Source organism: Carettochelys insculpta, chromosome 4 (genome assembly GCF_033958435.1).
Source record: "Carettochelys insculpta isolate YL-2023 chromosome 4, ASM3395843v1, whole genome shotgun sequence".
NCBI lineage: Eukaryota > Metazoa > Chordata > Testudines > Carettochelyidae > Carettochelys > Carettochelys insculpta.
Genome location: NC_134140.1, coordinates 53,701,016 through 53,724,281, shown reverse-complemented (window position 1 = coordinate 53,724,281; position 23,266 = coordinate 53,701,016). Strand labels below are relative to the sequence as shown.

At 43.0% G+C, this 23,266-nt stretch overlaps 1 protein-coding gene across 3 annotated transcripts in view; it reads right to left on the bottom strand.

The window, feature by feature from the left end:
* The window catches only part of TUSC3 (tumor suppressor candidate 3), a 434,459-nt gene that overhangs the window by 172,947 nt on the left and 238,246 nt on the right, over positions 1-23,266 (bottom strand). For all 3 annotated transcript variants that reach the window (XM_074991822.1, XM_074991823.1, XM_074991821.1), the window contains 3 exons: positions 15,620-15,737; positions 8,572-8,712; positions 7,305-7,445 (listed from right to left, as the gene is read on the bottom strand). In XM_074991822.1, the coding sequence (XP_074847923.1) occupies positions 7,305-7,445; positions 8,572-8,712; positions 15,620-15,737 (400 nt within the window). The remainder of the gene's footprint in view (positions 1-7,304; positions 7,446-8,571; positions 8,713-15,619; positions 15,738-23,266) is intronic.

The following is a 23,266-nucleotide window of genomic DNA, read 5'->3' as shown; positions in this document are numbered from 1 at the left end:
ACCATGGTAGACCATTCCTCTGCAGCAGGGCCACAAGGATAGACTGGTGGAATCACATTGTTACAGGCTGTGGACTGACTGGCTCAGCAGCAGTACGATGGAAAGGGACCTAGGGGTTATGGTGGATGAAAGGGTGGATATGAGTAAACTGTGTGCCCTTGCAGCCAAGAAGGCTAACGGCATACTAGGACGCATTAGGAGGAGCATTTTGAGCAGATCTAGAGAAGTAGTTATCACCCTCTATTAGGCAGTGATGAGGCCACATCTTGAATATTGTGTCCAATTTTAGTATAAAAAGGATGTGGATTTGCTGGAGCAGGTTCAGCGGAGGACGACAAAAATGATTAAGGGGCTGAAGAACAAGACCTATGAGGATAGGCTGAGGGATTTGGGCTTGTTTAGTTTACAGAAGAGAAGACTGAGGGGTGATTTAATAGCAGCCTTCAGCTTAGTGAAGGGGAGCTCTGAAAAGGATGGTGAGAAACTGTTCTCACTGGTGTTCGATGGCAGAACAAGGAGTAATGGTATGCAGTTGAAGGGGGGGAGGTGTAGGTTAGATATCAGGAAAAACTACTTAACCAGGAGGGTGATAAAGCGTTGGAATGCATTGCCTAGAGAGAGGTGGTGGATTCTCCATCCCTTGAGATTTTTAAGTCCCAGCTGGACAAGGCCCTGGTTGGGATGACTTAGTGGGGGTTGACCCTGCTTGATGCAGGGGGCTGGACTAGATGACCTCCTGAGGTCCCTTCCAGCCCTGTGATTCTGTGACTCTTATGAAGACCTGCGATGAGAAGCAGTGGATCCAGAATTTTCATAGGAAGCAAGCTGTGTGTCTGAAGATTTGTGAGCAGCTTGTGCTGACCTCTCAGCATAAAGACATATGCAAGAGGCCACACTCACCAATTCAGACACTATGTTACAGTCATCTGGAATTTGCTGCGGATCAGTTGGTACCGAAAAGTGAACTGGGATTAAAGGTGTTGTGGATATTTCTGAGGCAATTATGCCTGTGATTTATCCCAAGGTGGGAGGCGTAAAAGAAATTCCTGAAATAACTGCTGGATTTGAAAGAATGGAGTTTCCACAGTGCCCTAGGAACACTGGTGGAAATTGTTTGCCCATAATTTGCTGCCTTCAAGGAGCACAGAAACTGCAAAGGGTGCCACTCCATTGTTACGCAAGCACTCACTGACAGAGAGGGCAATTTAGAACATCTCCATAGGTTGCTCCTGAAACATTTATGAATCCCAGACACACACATCACAACGATAGTCCCAGCAAATCACAAATTCACACCTCCTTTTTGAGCGCACTACTCAATTATCGCAGGCATCCTCAAAAAGCAGTTTAAAAAAACTGCTTTTCTTTTATTTGAGCAGAGTTGCAAAAACAACTCTTTGAAAGTAGCTCCAGTCCCTCTACAGCTCTGCGTCAGCTTCAGAAAGAGCTGCCATTGGGACTAGGCCTAACTGCCAAATTTCCCACCTCAAGTGTATGCCTTCTGCAGATGTTATATCTGTTGCCCAATAAATTACCTTTTAAATGTCCTACAGAGAAAAATGTTCATGAGACAGACTACTTCTGAAAATGCTTACAAATTATTCATACACTTCTTAATGGCTTCAACACTACTGTATGGGATTAGTCACAACTTATCACACCTATCTAGACACTGTCTATTGCCTTCTTCATGCTCCCTTTTCAAAGCCTTTTATGAAATAGTTGACTGTTTGAATATTTATAAGAATGAATTAAAAATACGAAAATGTAGAACTACAATGTTGTAGTGGGACAGCTGCCCCATTCCAGTGTGAAAAGGGCTCAAAGCAGCCATAGGGAGGTGGTGCAACCTGCAACCAATCAAAAAGAACTTGCAAAGAGCTATTCAGGGCAGGGATAGAGGGCAATCAATCAGGGCCAGGTTGTGCCCTATAAAAAAGGCTGTAGAGCTCAGAAGGGAATCATTCCAGCCTTGACCAGCCAGGGCAAAAGACTGTCTCCCTGTATAAGGAGCAGCAGCTTGTATAGAACAGTGCAGGCCACATAAGGGGAGCAGAGGGAAAGCTTCGGACTGATAGGTGACAGGCTGAGGCCCCTTACAAAAAAGGCCAAGCAAGTGCCAGGGCTATGGGGAAGTAGCCCAGGAAACACAGTCAGTACAGGGAAGAGAATAAGGGCAGCATATGGCTGCCGCTATGGGGTTCCTGGGTCAAGACCTGGAGTACTGGGTGGGCATGGGTTGTCTCCCATTTGCACTGAACTTGCCACAGAGGAGAACAGCTGAGACAGACTGTGGTTAGCCTCCTGAGGCAAGGGGCTAGACTTGAGGCTGCAGTTGGTCAGGGAGGCAGGCACAGACACTGGAGACAGACTACCAAATCTTCTGAAAGCGGACAAAGCAGCTCAGGGAACGATGCATGTCAAGCTACAAATGCTGGACTGGCCACAAATTTAAGCAGACAACTAGGAAGAAGATACTAGTCAAAGGTGACACACTCAAACTGGACTGTGTGAATTCCCTGACTGAACAGACCGAGGCACTATGGTGGCAAGTCCTGAACCATTACAAATGCACTTTAGGATGTGCATATATTATTACAATTCAAATGGCACCTAACATGCTAGTCATTTACAGAACATAGAAAAGAACTTGTGCCTATCCTAGAGAGCTTGCAATCCAAGATCTAGTCCTGCAAAGGGATCTGCTAATGTAGAAACCTGTGTCTATGTGGAATTGTACTGAAATTGAAGGACTCTCAGGCAACATTGTGGATCAGTGCTGGGAGATCACATTACAGGATGGAGATTTTGGGGGTTTTTTTCCCCCTTTTGCTGTATCTAAATATAAATCAGTAAAAAGTATCTTGGTTAGGATAAAGGAGAGAGAGCTGTCAACTCAAGCATATATTTTCTTTTTTGTCAGCGTGTTAGCTATACTCACTAGACTGACTGGCTAGACACAGTGAGAGAGAGATGAATTTCTCAATGTCTTCTTTTGGAGACCAACTCTTTACACTACTTAGAATCCTTCTCCTGCCTGGTGAGTCACAGAGGCTTACAATACAAATGCTTACAAATTACCTGACAGTGTGGAACAAAGATGTTAGAAATGAGATTAATGTATGCAGCATGTCAAATATCCAGTAAAGATTAACACTAAATAACTTTTATAATGGTAATACCTGTTTTATCAATTGTAACACACATTTTAGCCAGACTGATTTCAGCTATGCATTCGTCCATGTTCAGCTGAAACATGAGGGACTTGGCATGGAAACTGGATCTCGTCTGCCAGGATCACAGAAGCATTTAGTTCATTCAAAAGACACCACATCTTTATGGTTCAAGCTCTCAACTGAAAAATATTTACTGCATATTGCTATCTTGTAGAACATTCTGCTACAGTGAATTACAATCCATACTCTTAGGCTACGTCTATGACAGAGATATTTTGAAAGAAGCCCTTCTGGAAGACCTCTTCCAAAAGAACATCTTTTGAAAGAGTGCATCCACACACAAAAAGGTGGATCAAAAGACTGGTGTGCTCTTTCAAAAGACAGCATCTACATAGCCCCTGCTCTTTCGAAAGAAAGAATGGGCCAGGAGGACTGCTCTTTCAAAAGAAGGGCCCTGCGGAACATCTACACACATTTTCTTTTGAAAGAAGGTGTTCCTCCTGAAACAGGAGGGGAAGAGCACTTTTGAAAGGAGTGCCACATTCATTAGATTTACTTTTGAAAGAACACTTTTTGTGCATAGACACTGTTTGCTCTGTCGAAAGAGCCCCCTTCTTTCAAAAAAGTCTTTCGAAAGAACTTGCCAGTGCAGACACAGCCTTAGGGAACAATTCTTGTTTTGCTGTTACAGTATGTAAAATGATTCCAGTAATCCTTGTTGTGGACTTTAATTAGGACTTTAGATTCAACTAGGCTGAAACTTCTCAAATTTAGGATGCCTCAGTAGCATCCCTAAAATAATTTGTATAAAAATGGTGTCAGTATAGAAATAATATAAAATTAACACAGAACACAACTACCCCAATTGTCTTTGATACAAGAGGTGTTAGAACAAACAACGGGATTTAGAATGCTTCAGATGAAATTCTGGTCCTACCGAAGTCAAGTGAAGTTTTGCGATTAACTTTTATCCTCAACTCTGTTCCCATGTCAGACATTCTCTCTCTTTACGATAAAGCACAAAGGGGAAGAGTCGCTTTAAAAACTAGACCTCTTCATTTATGTCACCTTTTCCCTCGCTAAAATCTGTGGCTAAGGAGGGGCTATAATGAATTTTTTTTCTTTTAAAAAATGTGTATATGGACACTTATGGTCTTCTGTCCACAGCTGAAGTAAAAAAAGACATGTCTGGAAAGGAAATCTGAAGTTACTTATAATCAACCATAATTCAAAGATGATGCCTCTGTATACTCATGCTTCTGGGATCAAGGCATTTGCACTGAGAATTTGCTTTAACATCTTGCTTCATCAGTTCTGTATAAATGAATACTACAAGGATCCTCCCGTGGCCAAATGGGCCTGACAACTTCAACAACTTCTGCTCCCATTTTTGATTAATTCAGCGGAAGCTGCTGATGCTTAGCGAGTCTGAAAATTAAGCAATGGATATCTGTCTCTGATTTTTTTTTCTTGTCCATATATTTGCCACTATTTTTGTGCAGAAACAAATTAAACTTTGAGAAGAGCAGTTGCCAACATACCCTACTTATTATTTTCCATCCTCACTTCCTTGGTCATAACTAAAATTGGGCTTACAAACTATTTGAGGCAGAGACTAGGTTTTCTGCCAGGCCTACTACACCTTTTTGAGCACTATGAATTAATAAATCAGTGAGCCACACTGAAGAGGGAGAGGCAAAAACAAAACCATTTGTTAAATTTCCCTGATGTCCTGGAATACAGTAATCTAAATCAGCTCACTGGTTCTGTTTGAGTATTCCTTATCAAAAGCTACTTTTATCAAAGCATCTAAATTTCTACTCTCTTTCTTATATTGAAGACAGATTTTTTAATGTACGGAATAATTCAGCAGCTTGTAAATATAACTTTATCCATTTATGAACGGATTTTTTTTTGGCCACTTTTTCATTCAATTTTTTGTAAAATATTTTATTCCCCTTACCTTATTATAAATTATAAATTAACTAATTCCATCTGCCCATTAACTACTAAATCTCACTGGCATTTCCTTCACATTTTTTTTTTAAAAAGTTGCTGCAGTACAACGGCAATATCTTTGGTTAAAATGCATCTCTACTAACTCGAGATCAAAACATATGGGCTGTCACACATCAGACCATGGATCAGCTTCCAAGTTTCCTGCCTACACCAAAGTTTCAAAAGAAGCACACAAAGCAGTTCAGCATGGGCTCTGTCACTGTCCATCTTAAGTCACAGATGCACCTATCCTTCATAATATATGCAGTTCTTTTTTGAACTCAGTTATACTTTTGGCCATCAGATCTCATGACAATGAGCTCCATAAGTTGTGTGAAAAAGTATTTCCTCTTGCTCATATTAAGCCTTCTTCCTGTTACTTTCTTTGAATGATCTATGGTTTTTGTATGGTCAGGAAGAGGAAGTAGCACACCACCATTCACTTTTGCACACCATATCGATCCTTTTCATATCCCACTTTAGTCTCCTTTTTATAAGTTGAATAGTCCTAATCTTTTAAGTCCCTCTTCGTTTGAAAGCTGTTCCATGTCCTTGAATATCTTTGTTTCCCTTCTATGAAACTTTTGTTGTTCTACTATATCCTTTTTAGAAATGGGGAGACCAGAACTGGACACAGTATTCAACATGCAGGAACACCATGGATTTACATACTGGCATTACAAACTTTGCCATTTTGACTGCTGCTGTAGAGTGAGCTGAGGTTTTTAGAGAACTATCCACAGTGATTCCACATTCTACATTAGCTATGAGCAACCAAGAAATAGAATCCACTATTACATTACATTATAATGAAAGAAAGAATTGGGATTTTTTGAGTGTGTTTGACAATGCAGAGTGTCATCTGCTATTGTGCACCCCACTCACCCAGTTTTGTTTGATCCCACTAACTCCTTGCTTTCTGCATGGATTTAGCCATCTTGAATAATTGGGTATCATCTGCAAACTTCTCCTCTTCATTGTTCATCCCCATTTTCAGTTCATTAATGAATATATGGAACATTGTCAGTTCCAATAGAGATTTTTGAGGACCCCCACTGTTCCACTTTCTTCATCGTGAAAAGTCACCAATTATTCCTATCCTTTCCTACATTTTAACCAGTTACTGATCCACATGAGGCCCTTCTATCTTGTCCTACAGCTACTTAGGTTCCTTAAAAATCTTTGACGTGGTATCTTGAAAAGGCTTTCTGAAAATCCAAGTATACCATCTGAACTAGATCATCCTTATCCACATGCCTGTTGAATCCCTCAAAGAGGTCAACAAGTCGAGCAGAGCATGACTGCCCTTTCCAAAAACACCATGCTGAGTCTACTTTTACTTCCCATTTACTTACATACGTGTTCTTTTATTTTATTGTCCAGGTAATGAAGTCTGACTCATTAGCCTGTAATTATTAGGATCTCCTCTTGAGCTGTTTTTAATTTCCATTTAATAAGGGTCTTCATTTTTGTGTGATTTTTCTTTTCCAAATTAAATGTTATAGTGGTGTGAGTGTGTGTTTTTCTCTCCAGTCCAAATATGCCTAATTTAATTACATTTCTGTTGCTATTACCAAGCAGTTCAGCTGTAGTTCTCTCTTTCACCAGACCCTGTACTCCAGTTAGAATTAAATCATGAATTGCCCCTCCCCCGCCTTGCAGATTCCAAGACTATAATCTCCAGGAATCAGTCATTTACTGTATCTAGAAAGACGCCATAAGGTGACATATATTCAGTAAATATGAGGATGATTGAAATCACCCTATATCTTTGCATTTTCTGATCTCGTAGCTGCTCTAACCTCCCTTTACATTTCACAGTCAGCCTCCATTCTAAGTAGTCAATAGCATAATTCATCTCCACCAACACTGGTGCAAATTATTAATTTATGAACTAGTAAATTCTCAGCTGTATGCTCCTTCCACTTCGCAATATTTTCCCACTCATAAGACTTAGTCTAGCCATTCACGTTAAGAGTTTGTATGCAATACTGTCTCATTCTGACTATTTAACACTGCAGTTTTCTAAATTACTGTTCAAATGATATTTACATCTTGTCATTGCATAAAAAAATTAAAACTGGTTCAATATTCTTGACAGGTTAAAATCAATATTAAATATTGGCATACCAAAGCTGCCATTGCCCAGCCAGTCTTGTTGTAGATGAACTCCAAGTTATTTCTTCGCAGGTACAGCAATCCACCAACAAGGGACACTAGAAGAGCCAGTGCAATAGTGCCTGAATAGTTTGGAGGCCTGAATACCCTTATCTGTGGTGGGAAGGGGGAGAAACAAAAGCATGAATTACTCTTCCATTTTCTGACAAACAGAAGTGTTGTAATATTACACACACACACGTGCACTCAAAATAGTAACCCAATGTCTGCTATGGAATCCACAGTATTCTTACTGTAACCATGTTCTTGTGCAGGAAAGAAGGATGATACTGTGACACACAGTTGGGATTCAATATCTGACAAACTAGGAAAAACCACCCTCTTTGGTTTTTCCAGTCCCTCCTTCACCCGCATATCAATGAGGGTGTCAGTAAAGGGCTGGATCTAACCTGGGAAGGAGAAGTGCTGATGACAGCCTTCACAGATAGGTGGAAATGAATAAAGACAGAGGACTATTTCCTGCACATCATGAGTTACTGACAGATAGTCACACACTTAAGTGAGTAAAGCTGTAGCCAAATTAAACCACATCCACTGTATCTTGTCTGTGTTCCTGCATGACTGGGACAAAACATTCCCTATCTTCTATACTTGCTAGCACAAGATATATTCAAAAACCAAAACTGTATCTTAAAATCTGAAGTTATCCCTTTAGAAGTTACTGAACTGGGAACTTTATTATTATTTATTTATTTTTTTATTATTTTTGAAAGCTTTGATTTCACCTTTAAGAAACAATTGCATATAATATTCAACTATATTGAATAAGTTTCTTTAACATATTTGCAGATTGCTATGCATGTGCCATTATTTTTGGCACAGAATACTTTTTAAATTTCAAAATTTGTTTGGTAAGAAACATTGCTAACACATGCTCACCTTTATTAAATAAGTGTCAAAGTACCATTACTTATTTTGTGCTAGAATGAGACTCTATGAAAATTTAACTACAAAATTGCTGAAATTATCACAGTGTGCTCAAGAGTCACAGGTCAATTTTATTATCTTAACTTATTTTGCCAGATTTCATTTGATTTAATAGGCATTGGTCCTGTTTGATCAGGGGGTTGGAATACATGACCTGCTGAGGTCTCTTCCAACTCTAATCTTCTATGAGTCTAATGAACAGACATGAGGGGAAAAACAAGTTCTTGGCATCAGTCAGTCATAGAATCGAAAGATAAGTTTGGATCAGTCTTAACATTGTCAAATGACTTACATGAACATCCGTTCTGTCAGCTATCCATTTAGCTAGCTGCTCTGCTGCAAATCCTATTCTCTGCAGGTCAAAGGTGTCTGCTCTCTTGGGTTTACCTTTTGGAGGAAAATGCATGAATGTCGGAGCTGAGTTCATATTGAGCTACAAAACAACAAAAAACAGAACACACCACAGTATTAAATAACTTTAACCTGCTTTGCACATCTGTTTGTCTTCCTCCTCCCATAGACAAGGACAAGAAACCATTACTCAGAAAAACGTTAGCGGTTTTTCAAACATTTAAATATAGATTTCTATTATTGCACAAGCGTTAAGAAAGAGAAGTTACTCACCGTAGTAACGATGGTTCTTCGAGATGTGTCCCCGTGGGTGCTCCACGATAGGTGTCGAGCTCGCCCCAGCGCCGCAGGTCAGATCCTTTCAGCAGTTTCTGCCGGACTGGGCATGCGCCGGCGCGCGCCGCTCCCTTGCGCGCTCCCAGCCGCGTATGCGATCCAGTCCCCGCCAATTCCTTGACCAACTGCCTCGGATGCTCCTGAAAAATACTAAAACAGAGATCTGAAGCGGGGAGGATGGGCGGGTGGTGGAGCACCCACGGGGACACACCTCGAAGAACCACCGTTACTATGATGAGTAACTTCTCTTTCTTCCTCGAGTGTCCCCGTGGGTGCTCCACGATAGGCGACTACCCAGCATTAACCCAAGATAGGAGGTGGGTAATCGGTTTATGTGCAGCTTGTCCCCGAGAGGGTCGCTGTCGAGAGATGTGTATCCTCTTGGAATACCCTGTGAAGGGCATAATGCTTGGCGAAGGTGTCATAGGATGACCAGGTCGCCGCTCTGCAAATGTCTTTTAGCGCAATGCCCTTGAAAAAGGCTGTTGATGCCGCCACCACTCTAGTGGAGTGAGCCCTAGGCAGGGCCAGTAAAGGAGTCTAAGTTCGCAGCACATTTTTATGCAGGATACGATGTGCTTCGAGATTCTCTGCAAAGAAGGACCTTCTCCTTTTGATTTGGGAGCGAGAGAGACTAGGAGTCTATCTGTTTTCCGGAAGGACTTAGTCCTGTCTATATAGAAAGCCAGCACCCTCCTCACGTCCAGGAGGTGTAGGCGCGCCTCTTTGTTGGAGTTATGAGGCTTTGGATAAAACAAGGGTAAAACTACAGGTTCGTTAATATGAAACTCTAAAGAAAATTTGGGAACAAAGGCTGGATGCAGCCGTAAGGTTACCGCCTCCTTGGAAATTACTGTGCAGGGTGGTGTTGCCATAACTGCCGCAAGCTCGCTCACCCCGCGAGCTGACGCGATTGCAAGAAGGAAGGTCGTCTTTATCGTAAGGAGACAGAGGGAAACCATGGCTAAGGGTTCAAACGGTGGTCCCGTTAGCGCATTAAGCACCAGGTCCAAGCTCCACGAAGGTGGAAGCGGTTTCCGAGGGGGGTATAGGTTTACCAGCCCTTTGAGGAACCTGGTAACCATGGGATGGGCAAACACCGTGTGCCCTTCCTCTTCATGTCTGCAAGCCGATATAGCGGCAAGGTGGACCTTCAACGAGGATAGGGAGAGTCCGCCTCTCTTGGGGTCCAGTAAATACTCTACTATTACAGGTATAGGTGCAGCAAGGGGGGCTAATTGCTTGGTAGAACACCATGCAGTGAATCGAGTCCATTTTTGCTTATAGGGCTTCCTGGTGGAAGACCTCCTGCTACTTTTTAGGACTTGTTGCACTCCCTCCGTACACGTGCTCTCTAGGGAGCTGAGCCATGGATTAACCATGCTTGCAGTCACAGGCCTCGGGGGCGTGAATGCACTATGGACCCCTGGGTTTGCGTGAGCAGATCCAGCGCCACCGGCAGGGGCATCGGTGGACGGTCCGACATGCGCAGGAGTAAGTGGAACCATTGCTGTCGATCCCACCTTGGGACTACTAGGATAATTCGGGCTCTCTCTCTCCTGGCTTTCTGCAAGACTTTGTGGATAAGCACTGTGGGAGTGAAGGCATAGAGCAGGGGGCCCCTCCACGAGATCGCGAATGAGTACCCCAGGGACCCCCGTCCCAGTCCTGCCCTGGAGCAGTACTGTGGGCACTTCTTGTTGTGTTGAGTGGCAAACAGGTCTATCTGGGGAAAACCCCCTGCATGAAAAACATCGGTCGTAGCAGATCGGAACGGATCTGCCACTCGTGTGTGAGTGCGAAGCGCCTGCTCAGCTGGTCTGCCTTCGCATTGTGAGCGCCTGGTAAATACAAGGCTTTCAAGGTTATATTGTTGGCGATGCACCAGTTCCACAATCGGACTGCTTCCGCACATAAGGCACGGGACCGAGCTCCTCCTTGCTGATTTATATAAAACATGGTGGAGGTATTGTCTGTACTGATCCCGACTACTTGCCTTGTATATGGTCCCAAAAGTGTCTGCAGGCGTTGAACACTGCTCTGAGCTCCAGTATATTTATGTGCAGTAACTGTTCCGTGGAGGACCACAGTCCTTGCGTCACCTCTTTGCCCATGTGTATTCCCCACCCTATGTCGGAGGCGTCTGTAGCGAGGAAAAACCAGTATTTGTGGTTGGTGAAAGGCACCCGTTAGCACGTTCTTGGGGTTCACCCACCATTGCAGGGATCTGCGCACCTCTGTCGTGGGCGACACCACCCTGTGGACGGTGTGTGCTGCCGGTTTGTAGACACTCGCCAGCCAGTGCTGCATGCTGCGCATATGCAATCTGGCGTTCTGTACCACAAACGTTGCTGCTGCCATGTGGCCCAGCAGCTGTAAGCACGTCAGAACCGGCACCGTAGGGCTGAAGGTGATTACCTGCACGAGGGAATCAATGGCACTAAAGTGGGCATCTGGTAGATAAACCCTTGCTGTGATGGAATTTATACGTGCCCCTATGAACTCTATGTCCTCTGCGGGGTGTATCTTTGATTTGCCAGATTGATGACCAAGCCCAGCGAAGAGAACGTGTCTGCTGTGATGCGTATCATGCGAAGTACCTCCTCCTTCAAGGCCCCTTTCAATAGGCAGTCTTTTTTTTTTTCCCCTCAGGTATGAGAATATAAACACCCCCCTGTCTGAGCAGGTAGGCTGACATCACTGCCAAGGTCTTGGTGAAGACTCTGGGGGCCGAGGAGAGGCCGAACGGCAGAACCTTGTACTGAAAATGTTCTTTGCCTACCATAAACCTGAGAAAACGCCTGTGAGCCGGGTGAATAGTTGTGTGGAAATACGCGTCTTGTAAGTCGAGGGCTGCGAACCAATCTCCATCGTCCAGTGCCGTAAGTATAGAGGCGACTGTGATCATCCGAAAGCGTTGCTTGCGCAAGTACCGGTTGAGGCCTCGAAGATCTAGGATGGGCCTCCAGCCTCCTGTCTTTTTCTCCGTGAGGAAGTATCTTGAGTAGAACCCTTTCCCTCGGAGTTGCTCCGGCACTCTTTGCACTGCCCCTATAAGCATAAGATGGTCTACTTCCCGCTCGAGTCTTGCTTCGTGGGAGGAATCCTTTAGGTGGGGTCTGGGTGGAGGTCGTGGTGGTGGGAGCGACTGGAAGGGAATCGCGTAACCCGTGGCTATGATCTCCAGTACCCATTCGTCTATGGTGATCTTTTGCCATTGGTCGTAGAATGGTCGGAGGCGATGGTGGAATAGTAGCTTCGGACGACGTTGCGCGATGGTAGTGATAGTGCAGCCCTCAATCTGTGTGTCAAACTTGTGGCCTTTGGCCCTGCCCCAAGGACGCACAGCTCTGTTGAGAACGTCACCTGGGAGTTCTGTACTGTTGGTGCTGTTGATGTCGCCCTTGCTTGTAGCCCCTGTGGTACTGGGGACGCTGTGGTTGATACTGCAAACAGCTTCTGCGTGTCAAAGGGGAGATCAACGATCTTTGCCTGCAGATCCCTCGGGATACCTGATGTCTGGAGCCAGGACTCCCTGCACATGACCACTGCCGTAGCTGTTCAGCGTGCTGCCGTATCCGCTACGTCTAGGGCGATCTGAACTCCTGTCCTCAAGGCTGCCTAGCCTTCCTGCATGATGGCCTTGAGCACCGGCTTCATGTCCTCTGGAAGCGAGTCCATGAGGGAAGTCAGCCTGGAGTAGTTGTCGAAATTATGGTTCGCTAGATGCGCTGTGTAATTTGCCATTCTCAACAGTAGGGTAGAGGAGGAGTAGACCTTTCTGCCGAACAACTCTAGTTTCTTGGCATCTTGTCCGTTCCCCCTGTCTTGTACTGAGAAGTTTTCAACCTCTGTTGAGATGATTCCACCACCAGAGAATTTGGTTGCAGGTGGCTGAACAGGAACTCCATGCCCTTCGTCGGGACGAAGTACTTCTTATCCGCTCTCGTTTATAGGCGAAGGGGACGCAGGGGTCTGCCATATTGTGGTGGCGGACTCCATGATTGCTTCATCAAGCGGAATAGCTATTTTGGAAGAGGCTGGAGGTCTCAGGTTTTTAAGGAGCTTATGGTGTTTCTCCTGCACCTCTGCTGTTTGGATGCCTTGCATGAAGGCCACGCTTTTAAACAGCTCTTGGAACTGTTTGAGATCATCCGGAGGATGGACGTCCCCTGGGGCCGTGGCTTTGTCAGGGGAAGATAGCGAGGAACCGCTAGGGTAAACCTCTCTGGACCCCCTGGGTCCTGTTGACGGTGATACATCCTCTCGCTAGATAGTTGCGAGGGAAAAATCTCAGGGTTCCAGAATCAACTCCCCCTGAGATATCTGTGTTTCCGTCCACGATTGCCCTCGGGGATATTGAACCGTCTGGGGGGATCTGTCCCTGGGAGTATGCCTATGGTGTCTATGCCCCTCGTGATAGGGGCGACCATGGCAACACGGGCACTGTTCCAGAGATGGAGACCTGGACCACTCTAGAGGCGCATACCCTCTGCGTCTGGGGGAGCAAGATCGTCTGGGTGATTGAGATAATGGAGAGATTGATTTGTGGCAGTACTCTAGTGGTTCAAAGCCCAGAAAGGGCGATGGTGGTCCGAGCCATGGTGATGCTGGCTGTAGGAACGGGGATGGGGGCTCAGGGTATACTGGAGATGACCCTTGCCGCCTCGTTGGAGTCCGCAGCATGAGCGGAGGGCTTAGAGCGAGTAGCCCTGCAGCCCTGTCTGGAGAAGGGCTGAGGTGCCGGGTTTTCTGTGCTGCCTTTCCCCTCCCCTGTGGGGCTGGCTCCGCCCCTTTTCGCATCAGGGAGCTCGGCCCCGCTGTCTGTGCTGCGCTCGGCACGCTCCGCTGCGGTGCCGCACGGGTGGTCTCCCCCGGTGCCTGCAGGCCGCGTGCCTGCGAGCTCTGCACCGCCGGTTCCCCGGGGGTCGGTGCCACTAGCTGCGGTGCCGCCGGTTCCAGCGCTTGCCTGGCTGCTGCCCTGCCCTCTGTGCGGGGCCGCTGTTTGATTATCGGAGGCTCAGCCTCTGCCACGTGCATCTCCGCCGCTCAGCTGTGGCTGCGGCTGGGGGCTATGCGCTCCACTCATCCCACTCGCTGTGGCTGCCGGCAGGGATCGGGTTGGTGGAAGCTTCCTCCGTTTTTGCGCTGATGGGGTTAGGGAAGCAGCTTTCCCTTTATGGGCCCCTGCAGGTCCCTCCTGCTGAGGCCACTCCGGCACGTCTGGCTGGAGGGCCTTGTCAAAGAGCAGCATTTTCAGCCGCATCTCCCTGTCCTTCCTTGCTCTGGCTGTGAGCTTTGCGCAGAAGGAGCATTTCTGTGCTCATCGGAGGCTGGCATCGCTTTACGGCATGGCTCACACTTTTTGAATCCTGAAGAGGACATTGTGGTGAGTCTTTGAGTTGTTAATATGGTACTTAGCACCTTCTCTGTGCCTGTTCCCCTCTCGGACTCAGCCTGCCGCGGCAGGAGGCCTAATGGCCTTATGTCCCCGGGTCTCCACTGCTCCGCTTGCTACTAAGGCTGTAAAACTTTACTTTTTACTCTCTTTTCTTTTTTTTTTTTTTTTTTTTTTTTGAAAACAACAACAAGCTAACTTAAGCTAAAGACTGAAAAAGAAGCTCTAAACACTTTAAAAACATTGAATACACTAACTCTGGCCGTAGCCTGAGCGGATTCCGTCTGCAGCCGATGGCGGTTAAAGAGGAACTGGCGGGGACCGGATCGCGCACACGGCTGGGAGCGCGCAAGGGAGTGGCGCATGCGCGGTCCGGCAGAAACTGCTGAAAAGATCCAACCTGCGGCGCCGGGGCGAGCCCGACACCTATCGTGGAGCACCCACGGGGACACTCGAGGAAGAACTAACATTTCCTCCTGTTTCTTCACTTAGCTTTTTTTAACTCACTGTAATGATTTAATGAACCATATTTCAATTGTAAGCATTCCTTTGTGCATTTTTCCTAATATGCTTGTTTGTGATATATATACATACGTACACACACACACACACACACACACACACACACACACACTTACTTGCAAAGCAGCATCTTTAAAATAGCTTGTTAATATTAAAGAAAAATCACAAAAACACATCTTAATCCTAATACTTCAAAAGCTTAAGCACATACTTAAGGTTAAATGTTATGTGGATGTTAATGTGACTACTCAGTCTGTAAAGATAAGTGTACATGTAAATGTTTAGAGCACTGGGATCTTGAATACTAGTTCATACAGTATGCAATCTCAGTATTGCCAATTTGAAAACAAAGAAAATACCAACAGGCCCAGCTGCTGCATATTCCAAGGCTGTGTCCACACTAGCCCCCTTCTTTGAAGGGGGCATCGTAATCATCCTGAGCAAGGAATAGCAGTAAGGTTCTGTGATGCATATGCAGCACTTCCTAAGGCTAATTATCACTGCAGGCACTTTTAAGTTAGCAACTTCAAAGCACTGGCAAGCTGTGTAGGTGCAGGTGCTTTGAAGTACCTGCTCAACTTCCAAGTGCCCTTACTCCCAATTATTTTTTTCTTTTCAATACTATTTTCCCCAATGTTGTTTTTCATTATTTTATCTAACACAAATCACAGTACTTAAAATGTGACCTATAGAAAACAAATTTTAAAAAGATACATCATTCAACACTTGTTACCTGTTGAAAAACATCTGCCCCTTCATCATAATCCACTATCGTGAAGAATAGTTTATTAGAAAAAGCAGATGAGTAGCGCCATGAGTTGGCCAATACTTGGTATTCTTCATTAGCTTGCCTGTTAGGGAAGAAGGCATAGCTATAGATATCTGTATGCAATGCGCTCCCAGTAAAGTTGCTATAACCAGTGGTAACACTTGCAAATGGAACAGATGGATTAACTAAAACAGTAGTAAACACATTCTATGTTGTTCTACCAAAAAGCAAAAACAAAAAAAAAAAAAAACATTTTGGTTGCTATGAATGGGTAGTGGCAGCGTGGTGTGAGTGGTGGTTGTTGTTCCTGGTTTGTTTGTTTCTTTTTTCCAGAATTACAAATAATTTATACTGGAGGATATAATACTCTATCTTATTGACCCAGTTTCTCTTGAAGCTTTCAAACCACATAGAACTCTTCCTCAGTTCTGCAAAAGGTTCTCTTAGTATCATAGCAAAACAAAGTGCAATGCTGAGAGTACAATTTCCAGCATGGAAAAAGAGCTCTGTGTGGCTCAGAAGCTAGTATGTCTCAACAGCAGAAATTGGTCCAATACAAGATATATCACCCTCATTGTGTTGCTAATCTCCTCGGACTTACATGGTTAGAAATGCACTGCATGCAGTTAATTTATAAACAGCAATCTTAGTAACAAAACCCACATAAAATACTATTGAAAATGAGTTTTTAACATAAAAAGCCTCTTTAAAAGTGCCATTTAAATGCTCTTATAATTTTTGCTGGAAAATAGCAGCCCAAACTTTCATACCAATTCATGTAGAGGCATGATTTAGGGAGCTGGGGCAAAGAGATTATTAAAAACAAAATAAGGGATGGTACTTTGTCCTGCCAAGAGGGCAGGGGACTGAACTCAATGACCTCCCAAGGTCCATTCCAGTTCCATGAGATGTGCATATGTGTACCATTCTGTCAATACAAATCTTGTATCAGGATTTATATGCTCAAAACTGCTCCAAATAAGCATTAATTCAAAAGGAGTAGTAGTGGCGGATCTAAAAGTGGTAGTATTGCTTGTTCAATATTTTTTCCAACTTGAAAATGTTTATAAACCAACATAAAATACAGTTTTTGCAGCCTGTAGTAATTTCTACCAGCATTAGAAAGCCACATTCACATGTCCCCCCTCCGCAGACTCCCCTCCCCCGAATCTCAAGGAACAGCCAGAGGGAAAAACAATGCAGCAGAGGGAAAAATAATGCAACGTTAACTTTTCGCACTGCTCTTTCTTGGTGCTCAGAAAAATCACTTTAAAAAGGAAAATCAGAGGAGAGGAGGAGGGGGTAGAACGGCAGTACTAGTGATTAAATTCTCTGCACAGATAGACGTGGAACCACATAGACCTGGGGGGCAAAACAACTGTGCGCTTTCCTGGTGGGCATCTCAAATTTCTCGAGGGGATCTTCTGGTGATTTCCACTCTATAGGGCTCCTTCTGTGGCTCTTTCCATAGCATTATTTATATTACAGAACCAGTCTTTTATTATTCTTTCCTCATGGAGGGATACAAAAAGAGTATGCATTTAAATAATAATAATAATAATAATTATAAAACAAGATGCTTCTCTCCAAATATGATTTATTTTTGCAAAACATGTTGTACATGTATTATGGTGCAAAGTACAGTTAATTAAAACAACTATTTGACTACGTTTCACGATCCATGATTTGCTTTACAATACACATAGGTAGATATATCTGAGGAAGGCGGCATAAGCTGCGGTTAGCAACCTTTCTGAGGCAGAGCACTGAAATTTGACCTTTTGACCTCTATGTATGGTCTGAGTACCAGTGATAAAGTCACTAATAGTCCTATTTACAATAGTGTCATTAAATAAAGATGCAGAGCTGTGTTATTTAGGTGGTGGTTGGTAGCATTAGCTGGTCTTTTGTTAATCCACAGGCAGCATGGCTTTCAGCAGGGTTCCAGCTGCATGCAGGAGAAGGGGTAGAGCTCCCACCTCACGTACCAGTAAAAACTGGCTCAGGTGCCACCGTTGGCACCCATGCTGCTGGTTGCTAACCCCTTGTATAAGCCGTCTTTCCATAAAGAGCTGTTGAAAGAATGCTTGTTTTCCTCTTTGAAAACAAGTCATAATAATGAAGTCAATGGCAGCTCAGCACACAGCACTTCTGGAGCTGTATGTATCAAGAGAAATATCACGCAAGGGAAAATCCACCACTACATCAAACAAGTGAAACTTGATCGTCAATTTAAGTCAATCCCACATACAGTACAAGTTCTATCACTGCCACTTTTTTTTTAAAAAAAGTCCCATTTGGCAAACCTAATTTGAAAATATCGGAAATGTTCAGCTTATGCGCTTGACTGGTAGAGTTGGCATTTCACACTGAAATAGGTTAACACATTCGTTGGCATCCTGAAGAGGGCAGTCAAGCAGCATCAAATGAACGCTACAACTGATTGTTAACTGTAGGGCACTGTTCTGTTAAACATGTTATATTAAAACCTTACCATTTTTATTATAAGAACACATTATCACTTCATCTTGATACTAGCATTTTTTATCTTTCCATTTTTGTTATACATTTATGTAAAAGAATTAGAAATTATGTTATACCCCTACTAGTTAATACTTTTTTCTTAATTTTTCCTGTATGTTTGCATCTTTGAATTAAACCAGTTTTCAATTTAATAGATACTACACTCTTCAGAAAACAGCGTTTAAGGTTTTTGTTTTCATGCGTCTACTTTTACATTCTGCAACTAATAGTGGTTTTTGAACAGGATTTTTAGAAATTACTGAAGGTAACTTAGCAAAGCATTCTGTAGAAGTTCTTTAGAGTAATTTTTATAAACACACTGAAAAGACATTTTATGAAGAAAAAAAAATGGGTAAAATTCAAATCAACATTAATTTTGAATTAAACTCTCAATTCAAGCAGTAAGTAGGGGGCTGAAAAGTCTCCCTTCTGAAAAATCAATAGCATGCTTGAAGTACTTGAAGTTATGCACACAAACAAGTCCTTACAAGACTGGAGTCTAATTAAAGACAACACACAAGTGGGCGTAACAAATAATTGAAAAGTCTGGAGAAGGAAGAATGAAATTAACCGCTGTGGCTAACACTCTGTGTGATAAATTCACACAAAATTTTACTAATAAAGTACACAACCAGATATGTATTACAGTAAGGATGTTATCTCCATAAGCCATCATGTTTTTCTACCTACTGAGATGTTAGTGATGCAGTCAGTTACAGCCAACAGCCTAATGTAGTGCTTGGAAGCTCACACATGGATTCTGATAAATACCAGGCAACACTATTCCAGAATTGATAGTTCCTAAGGGGATTGTATCGCAGGTGCAAAGAAACAGTTTTTTTTTTTAAAAAGTTGGAGAACCATCAACTTCCAATTAGCTTTGAGTGCGCGCTGTGACGAGGTATAGGAGGGGAATTGTATTTGGTCTTGGCATGGAACTGCACGACTAAACTCGTAATAGATACTAATGCTGTGGGCACTACTTTCTTCATTAGGCTGAACCAGAAAGGAGAAGAGAGCGAGCGAGAGGAGAAATAGTGGTACTGTTATATAGACCCTTTAAGATACTTTAGGTAGAAAAGGTTGTACTGCAGGGTCAGCAGTATTAGCTATGAGAGAGAGTCCGAAACCAGATTATATGACATACTGTCATCTAAACATTCTTTATGTGGGATAGTCAGTATTTTGAACATAGTCATCACGAGTACTAGGTTGTACAAATTGTGTGCACTACATGGTTAGACATTGAATTGTGTGTGTGACACTACCAGCAAATCAGATTGGCCAAATTAGACAGCAACTATGCTTAGTGTTCTCTCCAGAGTCCATGAACAGCTGTAATTGCCAGCAGTTACAAGATGCCATGCAGCTCTTCATATGAAAGCACATTCATTCTCTTAAAGTAAAAACCCTACAAGGGACAAAAGTTCCTACAGACAAGCAAGAAGCTCATCCCCTAACAACTTCAACAAGGTTTAAGTAGGGGTTCAGTCTTTCCAACCGACAAAGGGTCATACCCCCAACTCTACCCTATTGTTATAAATTTATAACATCCTTAGCTCAGAACTAGCACAACCACAAACAATTCAGCCTTTGCTTTATGCCGGCTTTTGATCTTGGCCTCAGAACAGATGTCCAGCAGACACAGGACCTCTCCTCAGAGAGTGGTTTCAAAAGGCTGGGTTTTTTCCATAAGGGAAGTTGCAGAATTTGCATTCATCCCCTCCTTCATATTTCCCAGGAAATCCACTTCACACATATCATCTCAGAAGTCCATTCTCGTCTGGCACCATGTTCAACTGTGTTTTGATCACCTAGGTCTTGCACTACATTTTCCTCCTGGAGAGATTACATACAATCCCAATCCACAATAGGATTCGCATTTAATACACTGAATTACTAAATATGTTTAAACATAATAAAGTTAAAGGCTTTTGAAAAAGCTGGCATATCTTTCCTTTGTGCTTTGTTAAATGAAAACAGTTCAGCAGAGAGGGTCTTCCATGTATGTCTACACACTAATCACCTTTTTAAAACCAAACAGTGCATAAGCAGTGAAAATGTGAAAGCAGGTGCAGAACCAGGGGAAATCAGCTTAGTATACTGGAGGTGTAAGAGCTCGTCTACAATTAAAACACTATGGCACCACAGATCCACCTCCCTAAGAGGCATTATTTAGGCCCACAGAAGAATTCTTCCATCACTCTAGTGCTATCTACACAGGGATTTAGGTCACTTTAACTCAGCCCTTCCAGGGTATACTCTTTCACAGCCCTGACTGACACCGATAAGCCAACCTAATTTGCAACTCTAGAGTAGACCCAATGGAATCAAATTAGGAAAGAAAATTTAGGCAGAATATTAGGAACAAAATCAGAAGTATTACGCTGTGAAATGATCTGCCAAGGGAAGCAATGAAAGCATTATCACATGGCACATTAAGTAGACTAAACAAAATGCAAATACTTGCATAATAGGAAATGAGAGTGCATTGGCAGGGGATGGACTAGCAGATTTAGAAGATCTTTTGTGTGTCTTTATAATTAGATTTTTTTTCATTGCTGTTCTTTGCCACTACAATTATTTTGCTGCTTGTTACTTGAAATAATGTGTTTCGTAACCATAAAAAGAAGAAATAGTTATTTAAATTAATATTTAAAGGTCCTGCTTGCAGCACAATCATTTATAACTAAGCTCTTTGGCCAGATGTTTGGGAAGATCAATAAGCATATCTGTAGACTCACAACTATGCAATATGATTAAGAAACCCTCCAACATAGAAAACCAAAATCTAGACTGGACTGCACAGTTTTAAGCATTCTAGTATTGCTTTCAGAGTTCAGATTACTCATTCATTATGAACAATTAGATGACTTGAGAAACATTTTACTCAACTTCTACCATACAGACTTGTGGTCATCCAAGCCAGCAGAAGTATATCTGTTTCCTCTGCTAACAGAAACAATCAATGCCTCCCCCTTTAGAGAAGTAAAACAGACTACCTCTTTTTAAAAACGCATTAGCCAGCCCAATCCTTAAAAACAGGTACTAGATGCAGAAGTCTCTCAAAACAATTCCAGCTCAGCCTCACATACCTAGAAAAAAATCTTGAAGGAAATCATGATACTAAACATCAGTGCATAACATGCCTCCTTATAGACAACAATCTGGTCACAGTATTCCATACATACATGACTTCCAGAAAGGACTGATGTAACATTGTATCTGGGTGTGCAGCCTTATGGGGTCTTCAGCGGCTATAATACGTTACAGTCTGCTTCCTCATTGGGACGGGCTTCTGCAGTCACATTATCCTTCTGTTCTAATCCCTCCATTTGGGTGAGCATCTCTCCATCCAAATGTTGACTGAAGGAAACTGTTTGTGGAAAAAATTTCCAAAGGTGGACAGACTAATATACATTTAAGGATAACACTGGTATCCCATGCTTTTTGATCAAGTTTTCCCACAACTATCAAAAAATTGGGAAGAGGAAGAAAGAGACAACAAAAAGAAAGTAGATCCCACCCCGCTAATATGATTACATGCAAAACAGAACCTCCTCTCTTGGAGCTGAGAAAAGCAGAAGACATGATGATCAGCGGAAACCTCCCTTAATCCACCTAGTAACCCCTTAGATGTCAATGGCTACAATAGATTAGATAACTGATCAAAAGGAAGGCACAGAGGAGAAGATCGTGAAGGAAAAGCCAGCATGCTGTAAAGTTGAACAAGAGAAACCAGAAGCACTGAGATCAGATTGTCTGTTAGGAAAAATAGGCTAAGGGTGGCTGAAGACCTCCATTGTGCAAGTCTGCTCCGAACTCTTTGGAGAAGGGCCTATGGTAGAATAGGGATAATGCTGTAAAAAGAGAAACTGATATCTAGACCCCCTTCTCTCACCCCCCACATCCAGGCCTTACCCAGCTATACTACACTTAGCTATACTGAGCCTACCTGCTCCACACGACAACTGGAATCTAGGGATGGAGATGCATTTGAGACTCAATTCATCCTACCTACCAGCAGACACAAAGAGAATGAACTACAGCTGGAGCACACTGGAGAAAATGGCCAAAGAGAGACATAAGTGGAGGACCTTCATTGCTGCCCTACATGCCAGCAGGCATAACATGCTTTAACTAACTAGCATGGTGTGCCTGGTGCAGAGGGTAAGTAGTGCAGTCTGGGTACGCTAGATTGCGTACATGTTCTTCAAGATGTATCAGAGAGGACTGATTAGCCTGAGGCTGTGCATTGATTAGACTGGGGGCTCAGATGTATCAACTGTATAAATTAGAACAAAATGGCAATTAGGAAATGCCTATAATTGACAGAGAGAACTTAAAGGTGTCAGTAAAAAATATATGGTGAGTAGCAAGAAGAGATTCTTTACATATATTATGAAGAAATGGAGGTCTAGCAATAGTGCAGGTTCAATACTTAAAGTCTAGTAAAGCTGTTACTCATGATGCAGAAAAATAGAAGTATTAAATATCTTTTTGCCCACTTGGTATTTGGAAAGAAGCAGGGTAATGCATTCAAATCTTCCAGAAACAATTATATTCTATTCACTCTGGAACTAGGAGATATTAAATAGCAACTAATAAACTGGATTACTTGGATCCAAGTATTTTTAAAACAACTGTTCAGGTACATGGAAGTTGGCTTTAATTTTTGGATCCCATTACATCTCTGGTTGATAGAGGTAACAGAGGTACATCTTATACCTTGATAGTTATAAGGCGTTTGAATTAGTCCTGCATGGCATTCTGACAAAAAAAACATGCAAAGGCTATCAATGCAGCCAATATTAAAATGATTAAAAATTGGCTGACAGGTCTTGGAATAGTAAAAAAGGGGAATCAAGATGGAATGGGGAAATTTTAGAGGATCCTGTAGGAGTTTGTTCTGGGCTCATGTCTTTCCAATAGCTATGATGAAGGTGTTCGAACAAGGGGAAGAAGTGAATTACAAAGATGAATCTGGATTGCTTGTAAGGTATGCTAATTTGAACATGTATTTTAAACACCATCAAATGCAAGATCATGACTCTAGGAACAAAAACATGCTTACAAGATAGAACATAT